This window comes from Lissotriton vulgaris, chromosome 2_2 (assembly GCF_964263255.1).
Source record: "Lissotriton vulgaris chromosome 2_2, aLisVul1.2, whole genome shotgun sequence".
Taxonomy (NCBI): Eukaryota; Metazoa; Chordata; class Amphibia; order Caudata; family Salamandridae; genus Lissotriton; species Lissotriton vulgaris.
Window position 1 is genome coordinate 304,726,014 of NC_141688.1, and position 17,903 is coordinate 304,743,916.

Sequence of the window (17,903 nt, forward strand, 5' to 3'; positions counted from 1 at the left end):
AGGGAGAGGTCACCTACCTGGTAGACCTTGGAACTCCCCGGAGCCCCCACAGGGTGCTCCATGTTAACCGGCTCAAAGCATATGTCGACAGGAAGGACATGAGCTTGCTCATGGCCATAGATGAGGGACAGGAGGAAGAGAGTGACCCTCTCCCAGACCTGCTCACTCAGAATCCTGATGATGGATCAGTGGACGGTGTTGTCTTTTGTGGCAGCCTCTCTGAACATCAACAGAAGGATTGTAAACAGGTTCTTCAATCCTTCCGGCATATGTTCTCTCTAACACCCAGTCAGACCAATTGGTGTACCCATGAGATTGACACTGGTGACAGCTTGCCCGTCAAGAGTAAAATCTACCGGCAGCCCGATCACGTTAGAGACTGCATCAAAACTGAAGGGCAGAAACTGTTGGAGTTGGGAGTCATTGAACCCTCGGATAGCCCTTGGGCTAGTCCCGTAGTACTAGTGCCGAAGCCTCACACCCAGGGTGGTAAGAAAGAGATGAGGTTCTGCGTAGACTACAGGGGTCTCAATGCAGTCACTAAGACTGACGCCCACCCAATACCGAGGGCGGATGAGCTTATAGATAGATTGGCTTCTGCCAACTACTTAAGTACATTCGACCTGACAGCTGGGTATTGGCAAATCAGATTAGCTGAGGACGCCAAGCCCAAGACAGCATTTTCTACCCCTGGTGGGCATTATCAATTTGTGGTAATGCCCTTTGGTTTGAAGAATGCACCTGCCACCTTCCAAAGGCTGGTGAATCACGTTCTCACTGGGCTGGATGACTTCTGTGCGGCGTATCTTGATGATATTGCTGTCTTTAGCTCCACCTGGGAGGATCACCTGGTCCACCTGAGGAAAGTGTTAGAGACGCTGCAAGCAGCAGGTCTCACTATCAAGGCCACCAAGTGCCAGATAGGGCAGACACAGGTTGTATACTTGGGCCACCTTGTAGGTGGAGGCCAAGTTCAGCCACTGGAGAGCAAAATACAGTCAATCAGGGACTGGGCTCCTCCAACCACCCAGATCCAGGTTCGAGCTTTCTTGGGCCTGACTGGTTACTACCGAAAGTTTGTCAGAAATTATGGATTGATTGTGACTCCACTTAATGAACTGACAAGTAAGAAAATGCCAAAAAAGGTTCAGTGGACAGCGAGCTGTCAAAAAGCATTCGATGACCTAAAACAGGCCATGTGCACGGCACCTATCCTCAAGAGTCCGGACTACTCCAAACCATTCATTGTCCAAACAGATGCTTCTGAGTTGGGTGTGGGAGCTGTTCTATCTCAACTGAATTTTGATGGTAATGACCATCCCATTGCTTTTATAAGCAGACGGCTGACCCCCAGAGAGAAAAATTGGTCAGCTATTGAGAGGGAGGCCTTTGCTGTGGTTTGGGCCCTGAAGAAACTGAGGCCATACTTGTTTGGCACTCATTTCAAGATTCAGACCGACCATAAGCCCCTCTTGTGGCTAAATCAGATGAAGGGTGAAAACCCCAAAATGCTTAGGTGGTCCATTTCCCTACAGGGAATGGACTTCACAGTGGAGCATAGACCTGGCACTGATCATGGCAATGCAGATGGGCTCTCCAGGTATTTCCACTTAGAACAAGAAGACTCACCTGGTCAAGGTTAGTTTATTGTCCCAACGTTTGGGGGGGGGGGGGGTCATGTAGGAGAGTAGGGTCTGCAATCCTATGATCACCCAGATTTTTTGCTTTTGTTTCACTGGTTTACGACTTTCTCTGGCTGTGGGCCTGCCAATCTGTTCTCTCGCTAAATTGACATGTGTACCTTATGTGCATTACCCAATTGGAACTGGGCCACCTTGTCAGACCCTGTAACTCAGGGCATCGGTGTACCCAGGGCCTACCAGGGGCTGAAGCATGTATTATGCCACCCCTGGATGGCCATCTAAATCTGACACAACTGGCTGCACGACAGCTGGGGCAAGGTGGTGTACTCGCCCTTTGCTTTAGATATAGTATACCTATATCTAACCCTAAAATGGACGCCCGAATTCCTATCAGTCACTCCTATGGCAGGCCTTGACAATCCTGAAGGCAGAGTGCGTGGAATCGTGTGAATTGGGCTCTGGCACGAGCCGAGCCCGGTTGCAGCTTGCGGAACCAAGACCCAATGGCTGTTCCATGATAACGCGTACCATATCGCTAACTTCGGTATCGCGTTATCAAGACATGTCGAGTAAGGTGTCATACGAATCGGGATACTGACCCCTCACCAATGCTGGCGACGGGGTTAGCATTCCACCCTTCTAGAGGGACACGACATGGACGTAACTGTGAACCCCGGTTAAAGTTAACTGAAGCCTCAGCTCCACAAAATGGATGCTGCCACCACAGACACGAGTCTGACCTCCTGCTGCTGGGAGTCCTTCCAGCAAGGAGAGCTTGGACAAAGGGTTTCCTGTCCGGGGCGGTGCTCGCACCATCCCAGACAGGGTTTTGTGTATCCTGGGTAGGCAGGGCTTTACAGGAAGGTGACTGCGGAGTGGCACCCCGGTGCTCACTACGCATCTGCCGGCTAGAACCAGTTCCAGGGGCACCCCAGCCCCTGACCTGGGGAAAGTCCGGCATGGGAGAGGGGTGTAACCACCCCCCTTCCTGGCCCTAGGGCAGGACCTAGTCGCGTACCCACCCGTTTCTTTAGGATAAAGGCAGGAGCGGGGACCCTTCCAAATGAGATCATCTTTGAATCAAGAACTACTTTCTACGAAAGGAAATTCAAGACTCTTCTCAAGATTTCTCCCTTGTGGCTAAGGAGTAGTCACCCTGCATCCGCAGGCACCATCTAAGAACTCTGCAGTTTGCTGCACGTCCTTCCTCAGGAATCCGACTGCCCAGCTCGACGAGAACCGGCTTCCCTGGCACCTCTGACCTCTACCCACATCGTCAGCTCAGCTGAGATCCGTGGGTGCGACGAGACCTCGAGGGACCGGCCATCTTCAGAACCTGCACGATTTCTAAACCAGCATCACCGCCGAGGGATCCTCTGGTGAGTGCTTTGGGGTCCGAGAAGCCCCGACCCTGAGCAGCTCCAGCATCAAAGTTCAGCCTCCCAGCACCTCCACGATCTGCGTGGGGCCCTTCTGCTTTTGCCGCTCATCACGTTGTCTGGCTACTAGCCCGCTGGCTTGTGGCCTTCTCGACGACGTCCAACAACAACGATGTTGGTCTGGTTGCTCCAGACTGACCCTTGCTCCCTTCTGAAAGAGCACCCCGGACCCTCCTGGTCCACTCAAGACGCCATTTTAGGCCCACCACGTGGCCCTGAATTTGCCAAGGCTTGTTGCCCCAATCCTGGGCCCAGCAACGCCGACAGCATCAACCTTCGTGGGACAGCTCGCATCTCCATCCTGGTCGCCGACAACGCCTCCTGGTCCGTGAGACTGCAGAGCCTAGCGTCGCCCATTCACCTAGTCGAGGTGACGATCATCAGGTGCCCTCTGACTACTGGCTAGTAGTTACGAACTTGGTCCCCTCTGCTTTCAGGTGTCATCCATCTCTGATCCAGGCTTGGATCTCTCCGAACTATCTCCACTGGTCGCCGGCCAGCAACTCCTTCCTTCCGGCTCCTGGTTCGTCAGCGAGGACTCCCGACGTCTGTAAAGACTTATGTAGCCGCAGCCCCTGGGCTAGGTAACTTCGGCATTTCGGTGCCCGCATAGCCTTATTATCTAAGGGTCCAGAGTCACTGTCGCTTCCGACTTACCTTATCGGGTTCGCCCGAGAACACTAAAACTTTCCGTGCCCTCGGGCATTTGTGTAGATTGTGCACTTGAAGTATTTTCCTAAGAGTTTTGTTGTGTGCTTAGTACCCTGTCCTCATAAAGAGTACAGGGCTGTTGTGATTCTAATAAATACACTGTTTATTTTTATAACACTTGTGTGGTGTCCTTTCACTTGGTGTTCAGGGGTATATGTGATGGTATAACAGCTGGCTTAATACGCCCTCTAGAGTTTAGCCCGAAGACTGCTCGTATCCACGCTACTAGGATAGCTGGTCTAAGGTTGACTTACAACCAATCACCATAAGGGTCGTTTGGACTGATGCATAGTGATCACTAGAATAGTGAGCACTGCATATCAGGCCAACTTCTCAATCAATCAATCAATCAATGACATTTATAGAGCGCACTACATACCCGTAGGGTCTCAAGGCGCTGGGGGTGGGGGGGTGCCGCTACTGCTCGAACAGCCAGGTCTTCAGCTTCTTCCTGAAGGAGAGGTGGTCTTGGGTCAGGCGCAGGTCGGTCGGGAGGGAGTTCCAGGTCTTGGCGGCCAGGTAGGAGAAGGACCTTCCTCCTGTAGTCGCTCTTCGGATGCGGGGGACGGCGGCGAGGGCGTGGTTGGCTGATCGGAGGTGGCGTTTGGGAGTGTAGAAGTTGATTCGGCTGTTGAGGTAGCTGGGGCCTTGGTCGTGTAGGGCTTTGTGTGCGTGGGTGAGGAGGCGGAAGGTGATTCTTTTGTTGACGGGGAGCCAGTGAAAGTCTCTCAGATGTCCGGAGATGTGGCTGGTTCGTGGGATGTCGAGGATGAGTCTAGCTGAGGCGTTCTGGATCCGCTGGAGTCTCTTCTGGAGCTTGGCGGTGGTACCGGCGTAGAGGGCGTTGCCGTAGTCCAGTCGGCTAGTGACGAGGGCCTGGGTGACGGTCTTCCTGGTCTCGGTGGGGATCCACCAGAAGATCTTCCGTAGCATGCGTAGGATGTTGAAGCACGCCGAGGAGACGTTGTTGACTTGCCTGTTAATGGAGAGCGAGGAGTCCAGGATGAAGCCCAGGTTGCGTGCATGGTCTGTCAGTTTGGGTGCGGTGCCCAGGGCGGGAGGCCACCAGGAGTCGTCCCAGGCGGAGGGTGAGGAGCCCAGGATGAGGACCTCCGTCTTGTCCGAGTTCAGTTTCAGGCGGCTGGTCGTCATCCACTCGGCTACCTCTTTCATCCCTTCGTGCAGGTTGGCTCTGGCGGCGGCGGGGTCGTTGGTCAGGGAGAGGATCAGCTGGGTGTCGTCGGCGTAGGAGATTATGTTGAGGTTGTGTTGGCGTGCGATGGCCGCGAGGGGGCTCATGTAGACGTTGAAGAGATTGGGGCTCAGAGAGGATCCTTGAGGGACGCCGCAGATGACTTCGGTGGCCTCTGACTTGTACGGTGGTAGGCGGACTCTCTGTGTTCTTCCGTCGAGGAAGGAGATGATCCATTCCAGCGCCTTGTCCTGGATTCCGACGTTGCTGAGGCGCTGTACTAGGGTGCGGTGGCAGACAGTGTCGAATGCCGCGGAGAGGTCTAGGAGGATGAGGGCCGCTGTTTCTCCGTTGTCCATCAGGGCTCGGATGTCATCGGTGGCGGCGATGAGGGCGGTCTCGGTGCTGTGATTGGCTCGGAAGCCGGACTGTGACGGGTCGGGGGATCCATTCGTCTCGAGGAAGGCGGCCATCTGCTTGTTGACGGTCTTCTCGATGACTTTGGCTGGAAACGGGAGGAGCGAGATGGGGCGGTAATTCTTGAGTTCGGTGGGGTCCGCTGTGGGTTTCTTGAGTAGAGCGCTGAGTTCGGCGTGCTTCCAGCTCTCAGGGAAGGTAGCGGTGTCGAAGGATGTGTTGATGATGTCTTGCAGGTGGGGTGCGATGACAGCGTCAGCCTTGTTGAAGACGTGGTGAGGGCAGGGGTCGGTCGGCGATCCGGAGTGGATGGAGTTCATCGTGCGGATGGTGTCTTCGGTGCTGATCGGGGTCCAGGCGTGGAGGGTGGTGGTGGGGGGTGGTTGTTCGGTCTTGGTGTGCGTTGGTTGGTTGTTGAAGCTGTTGTGTATGTCCGCGATCTTGTTGTGGAAGTATGAAGCGAGGGAGTTGCAGAGGTCTTGCGATGGGGTGATGTCGTTGTTTCCTGCGCTGGGGTTGGATAGCTCTTTCACGATGTTGAAGAGTTCCTTGCAGTTGTGTGCGTTGTTGTCCAGCCGGTCCTTGAATGCAGTTTTCTTGGCGGCGCGGATCAGCTGGTGGTGCTTCCGGGTGGCCAGCTTGAAGGTGGTTCTGTTGTCCGGTGTAGGTTCCCTTCTCCAGACTTTCTCGAGGGCTCGGCAGTTCTTCTTGGAGCTCTTGAGTTCGTCGGTGAACCACGGGGCTTTCTTGCTGCCGGGTCTGCTGGGCGGGGTCCTCAGCGGGGCGAGTTCGTCCGCGCAGTTGCTGATCCACTTCGTGAGGTTGTCACCGGCCTGGCTGGGGTTCGCTGAGCTGGCAGGAGGGTGCTGGCTCAGGGAGGTGGCGAGCTGGTCTGCTGTGATCTTGTTCCAGCTTCTGCGGGCGGCCTGTTGCTGGTGGTGGTGGGTCGTCGTTCTCTTGAAGGTGAAGTGGACGCAGCTGTGGTCCGTCCATTGAAGCTCTGTGGCGTGGCTGAAGTCGATGTCTGTGCTGGAAGAGAAGACTGCGTCGATATGTGATGGTATAACAGCTGGCTTAATACGCCCTCTAGAGTTTAACCCGAAGACTGCTCGTATCCACGCTACTAGGATAGCTGGTCTAAGGTTGACTTACAACCAATCACCATAAGGGTCGTTTGGACTGATGCATAGTGATCACTAGAATAGTGAGCACTGCATATCAGGCCAACTTCTCACAGTCACCTCCTGTTGTTGGGCCTAGTAGCGGCCAAGCGGGATCTGGCGAGGGCATGGAAAAGCGACAGTGCTCCTCCACTAAGTGCCTGGAAAGCGGGCCTGGACTTTCTCATTGGGTTAGAATTACCAGTGTTTGAAGCCAGGGGGTGCCCCCGGAAACATTACATGATCTGGAAGCGGTGGGCGGACTACAGAGGGTTGACCTTGGAGCCCCCAATTGACTTAGATGATGGACTGCCTGCAGATGATGACCTTGTGGCCTAGGAGGGTGCTCGATACCTACTGTGCTCTATTCATATGTTGCGGTTGAAGGTGATCACGTGCATTGGGTTAGGGTGGGATAAGGGGTGGGTAGTGGAGGTGTTGGGTGGTTGGCGGGGTAAAGTGGTGTGGGAGTGGGGCGATTTAAGTGTTTAGGCTATGTATACATCCTGCTATATGTTTGCCATTTGACAGTGTCCTCCTGATTGTGGAGAACTGTACATATGCTATGCCTAAAGAGTCAATAAATGCAGTTGTGAAAGAAAAAAAGACAAAGGACAGTTTAGCACCTCTGTTTTACTGGCCAGGAGTTGGTGGCGATGTGGAGAAGTTTTGCCATACCTGTCAGGTCTGTCAGACCAGCAGCATGTCTGGTGGCCCGATGAAGGCACCCTTGGTTCCCCTAACAGTCATGGAGGTACACTTAGAGAGGGTGGTGGGTCTTCGCAGGAATTACACGGTTTCTTTACTTGCAATGGCTGAAGAGTTGGAAGAGGAGAGTGAGAACCTCCCTGACTTATTGCAAGATGATGAGAATGTTGGTTCAGTTGAGGGAGTTAAGCTTGCCTCTGAACGGACACCTGAACAGCAGGTGGAGTGTAAAGAGCTGCTGGGGAGATCTTCCCATCTCTTTTCACTTACCCCTGGGCTGGCTGACACCTGTTTGTGGGCATGACATAGACACAGGGGACACCCTGCCTGTTAAGAGCAAGGCATATAGGATGTCAGACCGGGTTCAAGAGTGCATCAAGACTGAGGTGGCCAAGATGCTTCACCTAGGGGTTGTTGAACACTCCCGTAGTCCCTGGGCCAGTCCAGTGGTGTTGGTGCCTAAGCAGAGGTCTGCTGACCTGCGCTTTTGTGTGGACTATCACGGTTTAAATACTGTGACAAAAACTGATGCCCATCCTAGTCCCCGAGCTGATGAGCTGGTGGATAGGTTGGGTGCCGCAAAGTACCTTAGTACTTTTGATCTAACCAGCGGTTACTGGCAGATTGCATTAACACCTGGTGCCACTGAGAAAACAGCATTTTCAACCCCAGAGGGCCTCTACCAATTTAAAGTTATGCCTTTTGTATTGAAGAATGCTCCCGCCACTTTCCAGCGCCTAGTCAATCATGTATTGGCAGGCCTGGAAGAGTTCTGTGTGGCGTACCTGGATGACATTGCTGTCTACAGCTCCTCCTGGGAGGACCATATGGGACACCTGCAGCAGGTGTTGGTGAGGATGCAGGGGGCCAAGCTGACCATCAAGGCAACCAAGTGTCAAGTGGGGCAGTTGTTTATCTTGGACATCAGGTAGGTAATGGGAAGGTTCGCCCCCTGGAGGCTAAAGTCCAGGCGGTGCTGGACTGCGAGACTCCCACTACTCAGACCCAGATAAGGGCCTTTCTGTGCCTTACTGGTTACTATCGGAGCTTTGTAGCAAATTATGGGACCATTGTTGCTCCATTGACAGCCCTGACCTCTAAGAAGCAGCCCAGGAAGGTGATCTGGACTGAAGAGTGTCAGAAGGCATTTGATGAATTGAAGACTGCACTATGCAATGCACCTTTGTTGAAGGCCCCTGATTACAGTCAGACTTTCATTGTACAGACAGATGCTTCAGAAAAGGGAGTTGGGGCAGTTCTTGCCCAGCTCAATGAAAAGAGAAGGGAGCATCCGGTGACCTTTATCAGCCGCCGACTACTCCCCAGGGAGCAGAACTGGTCTGCATTTGAAAAAGAATGTTTTGCCATAGTGTGGGCCCTTCGAAGATTCAGGCCTTACTTGCTTGGTGCAAGGTTTGTGGTCCGGACAGATCACAAGTCCCTCATGTGGCTTATGGCAATGAAGGGGGAGAACCTAAAGTTGCTCAGGTGGTCCATATCTCTGCAGGGACTAGATTTTACTGTGGAACATAAAGCAGGCTTACAGCACGGTAATGCAGATGGACTTTCCCGCCGGTTTATCCAATCAGATCATCGGTCTTCTCCCACTGGGAAGTAAGAACCGGCCATTCTGATCCAGGGAGGGCATATGTTGGTCGCAAATAAGGAAGCTGTAGGAATTGTAATTTATTTTGCGATTCCTACATGAATCCCGTTTTGCAAGTCCTTAATAGCGATCCCTTAATAGTCGCTATTAAGGACTCGCAAAACGGGACAATGATGAATCTGGCTGATAGTTTCAGCATATGATGTGAAGTCAAATGTTCTTGATCAGCCCCATAACCCCACACCCAAAGCAACAGAAGTGCCCTCCCGTTGTGAGTGAGGACACCGCTCTAGTGGTGTCGGGGATCTGATCATAGGTGCCTGATATCTTGGCACAGTTTACTGGAGTCCCACTAGTCCAGTAGCCACTGGCTAGCTGTAGGAGGGTAGTGGCTGGGCAGAGTGCCAGTTCACCCTGATACCCTCAGAGATCACAAAAAGAAAGGTGGGAGCCTGCTTCACTGGTCTCTATTCCCAGTTACTGCTTGTACAGGCTCCCAAAGCGCAAGGTAGGAGCCTAGAGGGGATTTGATCTCACCTTCAAAGACTAGAATCAAGCTTCCTCCTCTCTGGCTCTCGTCATGTGCTGCAAGCTTCTTTCCACCAGCTTTTCTTGATGTGCCGCAAGCTACTTTCCACACCTTGGTGATGTGCCGCGAGCTTCCTTTCCACACCTTGGGCAGCTGTCTGTAATTTCCTTGGTCCAAAGCGCAGGTTCCCCCAAGCCTCACAAAACAGCTGGCCCTTAATGTTGCTGATGCCTTCCTTCCAGACCGCAGTGAACAGAGTCTTATCTCCTGCCTTCACACTGCGGGGTCATGGCTGGCTACCTTCAGAGGGCTCTGGTGTGACCACCTCGTCAGTCATAGACCAGTCTTGAACAACAGCTGACCACTCAGGCCAGACTTTTATCACCTCTGATTGATAGGCTCATCCAATCAGAGGGTCTGCTACTTTTGTATCCTGAATACACCTCCAATCACAAACCATTCACTGCGTGTTCACTGCATGGGCAAAGCATGTACCTTCCTGGTGTCAGGCTGTGCAACTCCCTAGAGAGGAATTTTAAAAACCTCCAGCCCAGGAGGCCCTGACCAGTGGGGGAGGGTCCTCTCCACAAAGTTAGTGCAGCTAAACCCAGATAAGAGCAGAGTGTCTACCCCAGCCCACCAGGCCTTTCCAAGGAAATAGGCAGGGGATTGGGGGAGCTGGGATGTCCAGCAGAACAGCTCGCATTCCTCACACTGGCTCAAATCCCCATTCTTCCCCTGTACACCCACGGGCTCTCAAACACACATCAGTCAGACAAAGGCAACAGGCCCACAGGCATGGCAAACTGCACAGACCTGGTCAGGAGGGTGCCTAGGGACTCAACCCTCCTGACTATAGATTTATTGCTGCCACCACTGTCAGTCTACCACAGCCTTAATAGAGAGGGCAGTAGCCACTCTCTGAAAAATAGGGGTGCACTAGGCATGCCCCTCGACCTCAGAGCCAAGCTCTAGGGTCTCAATCCATGTAAACAGGGAGACCCTCAGTGGGCATGTATGATTGTCATGCTCACTGAGGTAGGGATCTAGAAACTATACAGTAGATTTTGAGTGACTTACCTGGAGATTAGCATAAGGCAGGGGAAGCACTCTCTCCTGAGACATGCAGGAGACTTCCCGTCCCAACATATAGTGGTAACTATGTGTCATAAACCATATCTGGGATAATATGTAAGGGATTCTCAATATTTTTTAGTTTCCTTATTGGACCTTTAACAAGCATACCTTACCTTCTTACTGCTATCTAATTCCTAGCATAAACTGTTTTCTCTCTCCAGGTGCACGGAAACCGATCGATTCTGGAGATATTGCGGTAAAGGCAACCCGCAGTGCCCTGGGATGCTCAGACCGAAGGTGCTTTTGGCCCAAGACTGCTAATGGGATCGTCATCGTGCCTTATACTCTGAGCTCAGCCTTCAGTACGGGAGCCATTCTTTCTTTCTTTCATTATATGAGCGATAGCTTCAATCAGGCTGTGAATATTGTGTGCTTTCTCTTATTGCTCTCCCACTTTCAGACTGTATGTGCGTATCTATACGGTAACTGCAAGGTATGAACCTAGCCAAAGACAGTAGAGCACTATACAAGGTCAAAGGCCAACAGCCAACAAGTGATATAAGAGATCATTTGGGGACCGTTACTGCATGTTGAAGTAGCGTTCTTTAAAGGGAAGCTTCTTCAACCCTTTCTCAAATTGGAGCAGGGTTGAGGTGCTCCTGATGGATATGCGGATGCTGTACCTGATCCTGGGTACACAGATGGGAATGGCCTGTTGCCTAACTGAACATTTGTGTATTTTTGTCTTTGGTGCAGATGTGGATGAGCAGGCAGTGATTGCTTCCGCCATTCAGGAGTTCGCCACCTTGACCTGCATTCGATTTGTGCAGCGCTCCGTGCAGACGGATTATGTTAATATTCTGTCTGTAGATGGGTATGTTTCAGACACATATAATATAATCTCAGACTGCTCCATTCTTATCCTATACTTTATATGTTCAGGTGGTTTTGGATAATGTATTCCATTTCTAGAGATAAGGAAGGATTCAATATTTACTCAATAGTTTGTTTGAACTTGGATAACAAGATCAGAAAAGACCAAACAGGTATTATAAAAAGTTCAAAGGACTGAGTAAATGGCAATACATTATATCTCAGTGGCCTACTCTCTGTATTACACGCTACATTACTCATGATCTTTATCAAAGGATTTCAAGCAGAATAAATTTACAAACAGACATTGGGAATGCGTATATTCACAGTCGCCCTCTCACTTCCAAACCTCCATGAAACCTCCATGAAACGAAGCAAACATCTTGCTCTATTACACAATTCTATGTAGCCCTACATTAAACATGACTTTGTCAGCCAATAATTTACTTCTCTCAAAAATGCTTTTTTAAAATTCTCATCCCTGGATTCCCTTGGCGGGAATACATGTTACAACTATGCACTCTTGATATTAAACAATTGTATCAAGTGATCTTGCCAAAGAAAAAAGTAAAACGTGTGTGTGCTAGAAATGGGGGTCTCTAGCTGGCAATGGTTTGGACCTTGTCCAAGTAGGGTTCCTTCCTTCTAGTCAGTATAAGAGAGTTACACTCCTAAAATAACCCCTGTTCAACCCCTTGGTAGCTTGGCAAGAGCAGTCAAGCTTATCTTAGAGGCAGTGTGTAAAGTATTTGCACATAACCATAGTAACACAGTGAAAGCACTACAAAAGGACACCACACCAGTTTGGAAAGTATCCAATATTTAGGTCGAGCATTCAAGACCTCTTGTATTGCATTGCAAATGCTAGTTTTATTTTTCTGGCAACTGCCTCTATTTAACTTTCCTGATAGAAAACTACCAGCAGAGGTCAGTAAAATACCAGAATCACTTTAGCATTCTCTAGATTCCAGTCCATAGAAAATGTCCTCCACAAGCACCCGTAGACAATATTATTTTTTTCAAATCTTGTATTTTCAGTGATATGACCACGGAAGGCCCTGCTTTTATATTAAAAACAGAGCTTTGGGCTATACCATTTCCCGCTGAAAGGCAATATTTCTCTCCATGTGCTCCCATTCCTGGCTTGTCACGCAGTTTGCTGCTTACATTTCCTCCATGTTAAAGAACAGTAGATGTTTCAGCACCCAGGCTAATGTACTGCATAGCCAACTCATTTAAGGTCCTAAATGCGAAACCTATAGCATTGCAAATGCTTGTAGTATATACTTAACCACATCAGTGCAGAATTCCCCTGGAGTGCTGTTACTCCAGGATCCCCATTGTTAATGACGAGCTCATTGCCATTGCACTACCAGTGCAATGGCGTGAAGCGAGGCGGTGCAGAGGCAGTGCCCACAGGTTGCGGTGCAAGCAGCAGATCGGTGGCGGCGTCAGGTGGCGTTGCCGGTGAGACCAGGGTTGCAGTGTGGCATTGCGGCAGTGCCCTCTGCTGTGCCTTAAGGACAAGGAGTCGGCAGCTGCATCATAGACGGTGTTGGGTTGCTTTTTCTTCTGTTGCAGCACAAAACATACAGGGCCAGATGTAGGTCGGTCGGTAACGGCCGAAAATCTGTATTTTCGGCCGTTACCGACCGGTATACATGATTTGGCATGTAGGGGCACAATTTTACAGAATCGGTAACTTTACCGATTCGGTAAAGTTACCGATTCTGTAAAATACCGAATCGGTATTTTTACCGATTCGGTAAATCTCTGATGTAGGTGGGACTCTTCTTAGTCCCAAAGGCCCTACAAAATCGGTATTTTACCACACAATCCTATTGTGTGGTAAAATACCGATTTCAGGTGTGCTTGCACATGTGTGCATGCACACCTAGCCATGTGACAGACAGACATGCCCTTAGGGCATGTCTGTGTGCCACATGGCGCACATGCCTATTTGTGGGGTGCCAGAGGGAGTCAAAGTGACACCCCCTGCACCCTTGCAAAATTCGGTATTTACCGATTCTGTAAATACAGAATCGGTCTTTCCCATTGATTCCTATGGGCTCTGAAGCCTATAGGAATCAATGGGAAATACCGATTCTGTATTTACAGAATCGGTAAATACCGAATGTTACAGAATCGGTATTTCCACATCTGGAAATACCTACATGTCCACCACATTGATTTACCGATTTTCAATTACCGAATCGGTAAAATTCGGTAATTAAAAATCGGTAAATCAATTTTACCTACATCGGGCCCACAGTCCCCAGCGCTGTCGAAGTCCTTGACGTCTATGCTGTTCCTGAGACTTCTTAACAGGGGGCAAGCTCTACCTCAAGCCCTTGGAGAAACTTGCAGAAAGTTCAGACCAGCCCTTTCACTGCCAAGGACAGAAGCAGCCACTACAGGCCAACACAGCAAAGTGGTAGTCCCTCCTCACAGCTTCTCCAGCTCTTCTTCTTGGCTGTCTTCTTTGTTCCAAAAGAGTTCTAAAATTCTGGGGTTTGGGCCCCACTTTTTACAGCCTAAAATCCTTTGTTCTCTGGGGGCGGAGTGTCTGTGCTTAGTCCAACCCAGTTTGGTCCTCTCTGGCCCAGCTTCTCAGCAGGAGGTGGAGACAGCATTGCCCAAGGCAGACAGGGCTTATTCAGGTGCAAGGGAAATCTCCTCCCACCACTCTAAATGCAGACCGGGCCTATTCAGGTGCTAGTGAAAACTCCTCCCACTAATCTGAATGCAGCCCAGGTCTATGCAGCCCAGCTCTGACTCATCCCGACTCTCTAGAGCCCCTACACATCCCCAGCCCCTGGCACCCCAAAGCCAGACAGTCAATACAAATCTCAGCAAAGGCACACTGGATTTCTAAAAGTGGTATTTTCAAACACAGAATGTAAAAATCATCCTCACTGAAAGATGCATTTTAACAATCTGAGTCAAGGCATACTAAACTTTATTTTCCTACCTTGTTCCCAGGGGCAGTTATGTTCATAAGATGTTAAAAGTAAATTGCGATTCTCCTATTACCATGACCAGAGAATCTGGATTTCATTAAAGACACGGAGGCTAACATTATGCATACAACTTTTAATGCAGTTCCAAACATCCGCATATGTCATAAAGCAAAGTTCCAACTTAGAACCAACAATAGCAAGTATCACTAGGCAATCAGCCTCTTTTAAATGTGGTGACAAAAGAAAGGAAAGGTCCAATAAACTCCAGAGTAACATCAAGATTGAAGAAGAAGAAAGAATATATTCAAAACATCATCCATCCATGAGAGATCCAAAAGATGGTCCGAAAGATGGAAGATTCATCCAGAAAGATTATCTGAAAAGAAAAGAAAGGATGTTAATAAATCCTAAAATTTAAGCAAGTACATAAGCATGTAACAAAACTTTTCTTGTAAAGAAAAAAGCATATTAAATCATTAAATCAACCACCCAGGGAAAGGGTGGGAGGGATAATGTTAGCCTCCGTGTCTTTAATGAAATCCAGATTCTCTGTTCATGGTAATAGGAGAATCGCAATTTCATTACAAGACCGGAGGCTACCATTATGCATGTTGGTAGCCATGTAACACAACATCAGACATATGAGATACAGGTTTGCAATAATGATGAGCAAATGTCCTAGAATTAGACCAATCAGCTGCTTTAAGAATATCATCTAACTTACCACCTGACCAGAAAGACTTACTGGCCATTGCGCCTCTAATAGAATGTGATTTAAAAATATTCAGATCAATTCCAGCAAGCTTCATGACTGTCTTAACCCATCTAGCAATAGAGGAGGAAGAAATTCCTCTATGGGGTTTAACAAAAGAAATGAGTAATTGAGAAACGTTCAAAGGGCGAAGAGAATTCATCCTAATGTCATATTCTTTCATACATTGAACGACACAGAGTTTAGTACAATTATCAAAGCGAGGATAGAAAATAGAATCAGACATAGTCTTAGTTCTTCTATGTATTTCAAATTTAACTCCGAACATATCATAAGATCTGTAAGAAATATCAAGAGCTTTAACATCAAAGACTCTCCTGCATGAAATTAAGCAAAGAAGAGTAGCTAGTTTAATTGAAAGATTCTTCCTATTAAGGAGAGAATTAATAGGCCAACTGCAGAAAAGCTGGAGAATTAAATTAACATCCCATAGAGATTGATATCTAGGACGAGGAGGTCTTCTAAGTCTAATACTTTTAAGAATTCTGCAAATAATAGGATTTTTACCTACCGTTTTATTGTTAATTAGAGAGTGTCCGGCAGAAATAGCAGATCTAAAACAATTGAGAGATCTGTAACTTAATCCTCTATCGAATTGTTCTCCGAGAAAATTGACTATATCAACGATAGGTGCCTCCACGGGATCCAAGTCCCTTTCCAAGCACCAACGTGACCAGACTTTCCAAATGTTGTTGTATCTGTAATGAGTCCCAGGGGCCCATGACTCTCCAAGGAGAGTTGAAGCTGTAGACGAAAGTCTTGCGAGATCGTTAGATCTCCTGACAAACTTTACCTTCAATAGAAGGTCTGTTACACTCCGCCCTTAGGAGATTGCGAGTCTCTCTCTCTAATGGGTTCCTAATCCATTTGGTTATGAATTTTGATACATTCTCATGTAGGGTCCACTCAGAGCTCCTAGGATGTTTAATATTAAAGGGGGAGAACATTTCCTCTCCCAAAGGATCCAAAATATTATCTCTAGAAGATGAAGGAGCATCAATTTCATTTGAGAGAAAAGACTCAATATCTTGATCGTCTTCGTCAAGATCAAGAATATATTCATCAGGGAATACTGAGCCATCATCATCATTGTCTAGAGCACTTTGATTTATTGTGCCGCGAGGGTCACCCATTAAATTTGTGCCGCTGAGGACACCTTTCCAATTTGTGCCGCGAGGGACACCTGAGGCAAATGAGGTGCGATGACCTCCTGTTAAATTTGAGGTGCTAGGACCTCCCGTGCTCTCTGGGGTATAATCTATATTTTTACTTTTTTTAAGCCTCTTACCCCTTTCTTGCGTTACATCATCAACCTCTTCTGGATCTGAAAGATCATTATTATCGTTGATAAAGAGTCTTTTTGATGATATAACTTGAGATAAGGTAGAGAACATGCAAAATCTCATCTCCTTATGTATGAGTTTTTTGATGGCATCATCATTAAAATTTGATTCAATAGTATTATTATGTAGTGAATCAGAATCTGAGTCAGACATGATTGTAAAATAATATTAAAAGTCTGAACTCTTTTTTTTTTTATATATTATAAAATGCTTTCTTTTAAATTATAAGTAATCTGCTCCTTTTTTTTTTTTTAATATTAACGAAGGCCACTCTGAATAAACCTTAAATAATAATACTGGGGTGGGTGTTGGGATATGGAAACTGTTAAAATCAGTAATAATGCGAGAAAACACTCATAAAACGGCAGCGCGTTAGAGGAGGACTGTTATGATCGGCACGAGCGGAGATAACATCCGTTGCTTGGCTCTTGAGGTGTTTACATTGGTGGCAGTGGAGGAAAGTACCTTGGCAACCAGCGCACGCAGCGCGTGTGTTGCTAAGGGTCATTTCTTTAACGCCCGGGTGCTGGCGACATGGCGGTAGCGAGGGTAAAGTGCCGAGAATAAAAACAGGTAAATGTTGCCTCACGTGAAGGCGCACAAACCTAAGTGGAATCGGCGAAGGCGCGTAAATCGGAGCCGAAATCAGTAAATATAAAGCACATTGGCAATTTTAAGTAAAGCGGCGATTTTAAGTAAAGAGGGGGGAGGGTCGGGTACGCAATGAGGAAGCCGATCTCCATAAATTGGAGAACGGGTGCCCGAATCAGGGGTAGGGTAGGGAAAGATAAGGAACAAGTTAAACGGGTGAAATAGACAAAAGTCGTTTAGAAATTAAAACGCTTGTCAGATAAAGGCAAGGCAAGGCAAGTGTAAGCAATATGTAAGGAATAATGATACATAGGTTATAATAGGTACATAATCAGATAACAATCAATAAGGTTAGTAATGATAAGGAGGATAAGAGAAACATGACTTATCTGTTTGGAGCCGCATTTAAAAGAGGCTGATTGCCTAGTGATACTTGCTATTGTTGGTTCTAAGTTGGAACTTTGCTTTATGACATATGCGGCTGTTTGGAACTGCATTAAAAGTTGTATGCATAATGGTAGCCTCCGGTCTTGTAATGAAATTCCCCATGCTATCCTATGGGAACAGATAGCCTTGCAATAGTGAAAACTAAATTGGCAGTATTTCACTATCAGGACATACCACACACATCAGGGCATGTCCTACGTTTCACATACACTGGACCCTGTCTACAGGGGTACCTTGGGCCTACCTTAGGGTTGAAGCACATGTCAAAAAGGGAAGATTAGGGTCTGGCAAGTGGGTGCACTTGCCAAGTTGACATGGCATTTACAAACTGGGTGCAGCCTCTGCAGTGGCAGGTCTGAGTTACCTTTTCAGGACTACTCATGTGGGTGGCACAAATAGTGCTGCAGGTGCACTAGTAGCTTTTGATTTACAGAC

The 17,903-nt window shown here is 48.4% G+C and overlaps 1 protein-coding gene across 1 annotated transcript in view; it reads left to right on the forward strand.

Moving 5' to 3' along the window:
• Positions 1–17,903, forward strand: part of LOC147729357 (astacin-like metalloendopeptidase) — a 531,217-nt gene that overhangs the window by 102,326 nt on the left and 410,988 nt on the right. The window contains exons 4-5 of the mRNA XM_086959628.1: positions 10,704–10,844; positions 11,239–11,356. Of these exons, the coding sequence (XP_086815754.1) occupies positions 10,704–10,844; positions 11,239–11,356 (259 nt within the window). The remainder of the gene's footprint in view (positions 1–10,703; positions 10,845–11,238; positions 11,357–17,903) is intronic.